At 41.2% G+C, this 7,393-nt stretch overlaps 1 protein-coding gene across 1 annotated transcript; it reads right to left on the bottom strand.

The window, feature by feature from the left end:
- Positions 1 to 1,434: 1,434 nt before the first annotated feature.
- LOC138200767 (ras-related protein Rab-17-like) lies at positions 1,435 to 7,032 on the bottom strand. The gene is made up of 5 exons (XM_069153650.1): positions 6,700 to 7,032; positions 5,224 to 5,375; positions 4,994 to 5,119; positions 4,799 to 4,892; positions 1,435 to 3,732 (listed from the first exon to the last, which is right to left on the bottom strand). The coding sequence occupies exons 1-5, from the start codon at positions 6,878 to 6,880 to the stop codon at positions 3,602 to 3,604; spliced, it is 684 nt and encodes a 227-aa protein (XP_069009751.1). The 5' UTR covers positions 6,881 to 7,032; the 3' UTR covers positions 1,435 to 3,601.
- Positions 7,033 to 7,393: the final 361 nt, after the last annotated feature.

The raw sequence follows: 7,393 nt of genomic DNA, 5'->3' as shown, positions 1-7,393 counted from the left end.
CCTTTTTGAAACGGATACTCATAAAATAAAGCAGGTACTCCTATTTTTTTTAGCATGTTCCTTTTCTGTGATCTTACTTTGGGCCATATTAGGGCAACATGTAAAATGTTGTAAAGGGTTCAACTATTACTTTGGACTGGCATAGTTGGTGGATAAGGGGTGTTATAAAATTTGAATTAATTTCTGTTGTTTCCTCCGTGCTGCTCAGATCCCAACATCGATGCCTCCTGGTACACAAACAGAGAGATCAGACCAGTTGGGAGATTTGGCCGAAAAGTCGCCAGGAGAAATGTACATCTGGCTTTCATCAAAGTCCCAGTTTACAGACCAAAAGCCCCAGTGTTTGGATCACACAGTGAAAAGGCTGCGTATGATTAAAAACCTATTGTGCTTTCATTTTTCATTCTTCAGTATGAGGTTATGGGAAGGATTTGGATTTAGGTGTTTTTATAAATTTTGTGTAAATGATTTATGTTGTCTCTGTTGAAAAAGCATGGTGAGTTTAAAGATTTGAAATTTTAATATTTGAGGCAAGGAGGTAAGAAAAGTATTTTAAAAATATGTGGCTATTAAATGAACAAAATCCACAGAAGTTCATCCACTTTTACGAGAGTTTTCGAAAGAGCTTTTTAAGTCAATTAAACGATCTACACAAGCGAACCGCATGAAATAATAAAGTTAAAATGCAACATATCTTTTTAACTGCTTTGTTTGAATTCAACAGTTTTAAGATCAAATACACACTCAATGTGGCAGGAGGGAACAACTGTGTGGCACTTGTGACTCAGCAATTAAGTAGCACTGCATCATACATCAGTGTAATTAGCTATTGAAACTCTTCAGGCTATATCTTATTTTGGACCTTTAGCTAATAGATACTTAAAAGCAAAAAATTATTTAGTCAAACATACAGTAATTTCAATTGAACGTATAGGCTCAAATTGTGACAATATCGAAATGTTTATGACCCAAAATTTGGTATTTGTTTTCCAGTTTTACCCACGTCTCTTTTTATAATGCTGGTCTATGCTTTTTGGGCTGCTGTAAATTCTTTGATGCAATACCACAAGCGTCCACTGGGACAAACTGGCAGCACTGTGCGCAGTGTTCGTACAGCATCAGTGAGAGAGAAACCTCAAAGATGCGGCAGTCTGTTAAGATACTGTCCTGGGATACTTCTAATGTAAAGCCTGTAAGATATATAACTGCTAGTAAAAAATATAAATATTGTTACAGCCAAGTACTAAAACAGCTACCGAACTAAACATTTCCCGCGTAGAAACAATTACGACAAGGCTAATAAAAGACGAGCAAAACAGCTGTCATCCAAAATATGAAATTATTTTATTTTAAATAATAATTTTGTATTGAAATGAAGGAATGTTAACCTTTTTTTTTTCAGCACCAGCATGAGTAATACCCAAGCTTTACTTACTTTTCAAGCAGTTCTTTCTGTTTCCACGGTGATTTACACAATGGCTTTACGCAACAAAGACTTCTTGGGTTATCTCCGTGGAGCATTTCATAACTTCTGTGTGCAAAAAAAACAACTTTTCATCTTTCAGATAATTCATCGACACCCGTCCTTCGCTGGTTAATCTTCAGTTTAGCCAAGATTTATTGCCCAATAATTTTAAAGGAAGAAACGTTTGGCTGACATCGCTCAAAAGGTTTGTAAAACATCTGCACAATGTAAGACAAGAAAGCAAAGAGGGAGATTTATACACTCGTAATGACAACCAAATCATCCACATTATAGTTTTACTGCATTCCGTCTCCTCGGTGTGAGGCGGACTTTGTTTCTGGGAGGCATACAAACCAAAGGGGGGACTGGCAGGATCAATCTGGAGCACTACAGAAGCTTGGTTTCAATCAGCATAATAAAGCCTCATTTCAGAACAAATTTATCATCTAAGATCTCAGCAATGTTTTAAATCACTGAGATGTACAAAGTCCACATTTGGAGCCATTCAATGGAGATAAACATTGTTGTGTGTGTGTGTGTGTGTGTGTCTGTGTGTGTGTGTGTGTGTGTGTGTGTGTGTGTGTGTGTGTGTGTGTGTGTGTGTGTGTGTGTGTGTGTGTGTGTGTGTCTGTGTGTGGAGAAAACATGCCAGAATATTGTGCAAAGAGCAAGTTGATTGCCTGCAAGGGAGAAAGGTTGTTTTATGAGGGCTACAGCTGTCCAAATGGAAACATAAATATTATTTTACTTAATGCCAGGGGAGTCTTTTTAAACTTTTACTTGAATTATTTACGTTGCTGTGCAGTTTAATCCAAAGCACATCTGAACATTTACAAATCATTATGTCAGTTATGAAAAACAAGTCATACTTTTAAGGAGGCATTTAAAACAACATGCTGCACTTGTTAGATGAAGCACACAAGTCATGCATCTATACAAATTAGAGACAGATATTGTTTAGCCAAGCTTGGTATAGAGACAGAAAAATTTTGTTTTTACACAAAAGCAACCTTAAAACAGCAAAAAAAAAGTTCACAAATTACAGTTTTGTATCTCGTTTGTTTGATCTGGACAAATGGAAATGTAAAGACAAGGCAAAAACAGGCTAACCGTTTCCACCTGCTTCAAGGTCTTATGCTAAGCTAGGCTACAAATTAGCCTGATAATGAGAATGAATTCAATTTCACTTTGCTAAATTAATTTGACTTAAGTACCTGACCAAACTGGGGATGCGAGTGTTGGTTTAAATGTCTGAACAACCCAGTATACCGGGAAAGCGTGAAATAGACACACCCATCCACCACATCAAAACATGGGATAGCTACGCCTGGCGCTGTCTAGGTGTGAGTTACACAACTATATGTAGTGGAGGCGCGTGCCTATTACGCGCTTTGGGCTGCAGTGCTTAGTAGGAAAGTGAAACCAAGTGCGTGGTTTCAACCGTATGATTTACAGGAAAACGAAACCATCTGCAAAATTAAGTGGTTATCGTTATGAACAAAAATGAAACAAAAAACTCATTGCTCCACAACTTTGTCATCTCCTGGATTCGAATCTCATCAGTCGAGATTGATTTTAGATGACGAAAACACCATACTTTATAAATCATTATTTCATAAATGTCTGGAGTCAGAGTTTGGACACTCAGTTGAACTCTGCATGGGGGATGGCCACTCAGGCTTGCAAATAGTAGCCAAGCAGGAGACACAGAGTGAAGGTAATTGGTATCAACTCAACATCTGGCACAAGAGAGAAAGACCGAGGGGGTTCGCCGCCTGCTGGAGGCTGAGCCAAAACCCACTGAGAAAAATACAACCAGGATGACAAGCAAGTGGAAATTTATATCTCTCTGTTGAGCACAACTATTAAAGCAAAAGAAAAAGACAAGTATATGACAGTGAAGTACAAAAACAATCTGAAAATGGATTCGTTGGGTAATCTATTGCATGTCAGGATAAAGAACGTGTTCATTGGTTAGAAAGATCCAGAATCCAAAAGGCAGAGGACCACATGTTCAGAATCTACACGTTGTTTTAATGCACAAACTTTCCCTGTCCTTGTAGTTGAGTTTTAAACTGATTGGGACAAACGGAGAGGAATAATAACAGGCAGCAGTACGTCTGAGGGTCACACAGATCAGGGCCCAACTTTGCAGCAGGATGTGAAAGGATTGAAAGTGTCTCTTTGATGGGGGTCCACCAGTGGTGTCTCCTGCCACTCTGACAGGCCTCCCCGCTGTTCTCCGATGCATTTGTGCACTCTGTGGGCTGAAGCAGAGCTCTGTTACCAAAGACAGCATATTTAGAGCTGTATTACACAGGAGCATGCAGAGCTAGGAGCTCGAAGAGAAAACTGGAACCTCAGACCTCGACTTGGACAGTTTTTATAGTTTTCATGCTGTAAATATTGACTGATGAAATACATTTGCTCCTCACGTTGGTGTCTACTGCTCTCTAGTGGCTTATGAGTTGCCTTTCTGTGGACTTTGGACCTTTATCCCCAGAGATTAGTCTGGGGATAAAGAAGACACCTGTTTCAGCCCGAGGATAAATTAACCCTCCCATAGTACGATTTTGACGTTTTAAAGCTGCGTCAGGCAGAAAATTACAGAATTTGAAAGTACAGCCCTCCACCTGCTGTCCCCCCTCTTCCCTTCTGTGTCCTAAGCTCTTCCCATTAGATGTGAAAGGGTATATGCATGTGTTGCATATCACAACAGTTTCCTGCTTGCCCTGTCTGACCCTGGGCAGGCAGCTGTGCTCATTTTTTGTCTCTGGACTGCTGAGTATCTCTTGCCCAGTCCACTTACAGCAGAGCATGGAGGAGGTGTCTGCTGGTCTTGGACCTCGATCCGTCACCCTCCATCCTTCTCTGTGATATCCTTGCAGGTCTCATCCATGAAGACCTCTTATTGCCCCCCTGGTGGAGACCGAAGGGAGCCAGTGGTTGCTCTTGTGAGATGGGCGTTGAGGTCAAAAACAACGCCTTGGTCCTTGCTTCTGATCGGACCACTCTGTGTTCCCTACTACTTCCATCACAGCAACTTTTTCTCCAGGACTTTCTAGCACTAAATCAGGATTAATAACTGGGGACCTGCACACGGATCTGCATTTGTAGAACAGCTAACAGGAACGCCTTCTCTCTGAAATGACCCATGATCCTCAAGTCTCTGTCACAAGTAAATTTTTTGCTCAATGACAGCAAAAGAAACCTGCCTCAAACAGCTTTAACCTGAACCTTAATATTCTATATTTTAATGATTGTAATGGTGGGACTTGCTGTGGCAAAGCAGGCGGGATTGTTAAAGCACCAGAACAATTATCTTCAATTTACCAACAGCTTGCAGAAGCTCGCTGACTTGATCTCCTGACATGGCGGAAGTCTCTGTAAACCCCAAGCCCTTCTCATTAGCAAGAGTCTGTCCTTCCTGTAGGATGACATACAAAAATCAGAAAGGAAAAATGGGACACTGTATATCAAATAATGATTAATTGGGATTGAGGTATTTTCTTTTCTCTGTCTGTATACCTGCGCCAACACCTGCCGATCCTGAACCAGATCCCCCTTGTTGCCGACCAGCCAGATGACAGTAGATCCAGGAGTGTACTGTTTCTCAAGCTCTTGGAGCCATAGTTGAGCTCTGATAAATGTTTGCTGTAGCAAAACAAGTACACACGAGACACAATTGCATATACAGTACATCAGCCAAGATGAAGTAAGATAAATGATTTCCATGATCCGGTGTCTGTTGCTCTTACCCTTTTGCTGATGTCGTAGACTAACAGTGCAGCGTGGGCTCCCCTGTAGTACAGTGGGGTGACACTGTGGTATTTTTCCTCCCCCGCCGTGTCCCATATTTCAAAGCGAAGAGTGACATCACTCAGATGCACCACCTGGGTCAGGTAGGCACCTGGGGGAGCACACAACAGAGGCTTTAATTGGTTCTCCAATGTGTCTTGATAGAAGGTACTGGCTGTAGCAGTAGATCAGAACATGTGATGAAACCGCCGTGTTGTCTGCTACATGTCACATCTGGTTCAAACTGATGAAAGATGAATGAGAAGAATGACACCACTGCAGCCGGGTTAAACGCCATGAGGACAGATATTTGTTGTTGGGGCCCAACTGATCCCGATTGTACATGATAAGAGACCAGCACAGCGACAGGCACATTGAAGTGATAACCTTCATGAAAAAGTATTACAAGTTACGTCGCTTGATCAACACCTCTGATACGTGAATATTTGTAATTTCATCATGGACCTGAAATTTGTGCAGAGAGCGCACATTAAATTCTGTAACAAACTCTAGATATCGTCAACATAGACCCTTAAAATGCTTCAGAAAGTCTACGGCGATGAAGCAATGAGCCGGGCGAGGTAGAAAATCCCTGTCCAAGGCTGAAGAGGGCACATCAGGTCAGGAGCAACCAGGTGGGTTTTCTTTGACTTAAATTGCTTGTCCACCGTGAATTCGTCCCCCAGAGTCAGACTGTCAAAAATAAAATAACGATGTCAACACCAAGTTCGACTGTGACCTTCTGAGGTGTCTGGCAGAAAACATTTGAAGGAAACCACCAGAACTGTGATGTAATGACTCTTTGGTTCTCTAAATGACAATGTGTCAAATGACACGCAAGTTTTTTCGCCCACAACATAGTTGGCGCTCCCTACCCCCAGTGGATTTGGTTCCTTGTCACTTCTTTCTGTTCCCTAAAAGTTTGCTACAAAGTTTGAAGTGTGTTCTCTGCTCAGGTTTCAGGTCCATGGTGAAAGCACAAATATTCAAGCATCAGCATTATCGAGGAAAATACTTTTCAGATCTATTGTTGCAACCTTAAAACTCTATAAATAAAAAATGATACGACTTGAGTCCCTCTTAAACCACAAGGCCACAAGAGAATGGAAGGCCACAAACTAGATGTGACGTATCAACTACTAAAATCGTGTTGTGCTCGGAGTAATTTTTCTTTTTTTTTTACCTTTGGAAAAAGCCATGCTTGCTGTTTTTTCTCTGTTTCCAGTCTTTATGCTAAGCCAAGCTAAGCATCTCCTGGCTTTCAGAGCATACAGACATGAGAGTTGCATCAATTTTCTCAACAAGGTTTTGCCAAAAAACAGCTAAGTATATTTCACAAGATGTCAAACTATCCTATTAATATAAATCTTTAACTGATTAAAACCTTTTAATAAATGTTCCATGTGATATTTAAGGTCAAGGTGTCATGAACTCACAGCCGACAGTAGGTGATGTGTTCTTGAACTGATCCTTGCTAAATCGCAAAGCCAGACTGGACTTTCCCACAGTAGAGCTCCCCAGAAGTACCATCTTAACCCTGAGGGTCTGCACTGGTCTGCCCAGAGTGACACTGCGATGCCGAGCTCCTTCTGGCACCCTCGGGAGAGTTTCCCCCATGATAACGTTTAGTTGACTCCAAAACAGGTAAACAACTCGGGTAGACAAGACATAAAAAAGTCCAACGAGGTCCTCATGTCCTGACCCAGCTGTCTTAAAAAGCAGCAGCCTCTCCAAACTCTTCCGAGTTTGTTGTCAGAGCCTCTTCTCTGTGTCAGCTTCACCTAGAAAATAAAAGTAGAACCAAAGTCCAGTCCTAACTTGTACAGTTACAAACAATACTTCACTTCCTTGTGCACACCCACAAATGAGCCATAAAACTTCCCAGCCAAATGTCAGTGAGTCCTTATGCACTCTGCATGATTGGATGTCACACAGGATGACTTTAACGTTTACCGTCAATGGTAGTGTTGCTTGTTAGTGACACTCTTGGAGATTTACAGGGTATGTAAACAGAAACTGAAAGGGTTCCGGGAAATGCTGGTGTTTTTCCAGAGTTTATTGCTTCTCTTTAACTCAGCTAAACAAGTTGCATGTACAAATACTTATTTATTCAAACTGACTCAGAGAGGC

The sequence above is a fragment of the Embiotoca jacksoni genome, unplaced genomic scaffold (genome assembly GCF_022577435.1).
Source record: "Embiotoca jacksoni isolate LCO1_2020_lvr unplaced genomic scaffold, fEmbJac1.0.p SCAF_2, whole genome shotgun sequence".
In the NCBI taxonomy this organism is placed as follows: Eukaryota; Metazoa; Chordata; class Actinopteri; family Embiotocidae; genus Embiotoca; species Embiotoca jacksoni.
This window is presented reverse-complemented; position numbering and strand designations above follow the sequence as displayed.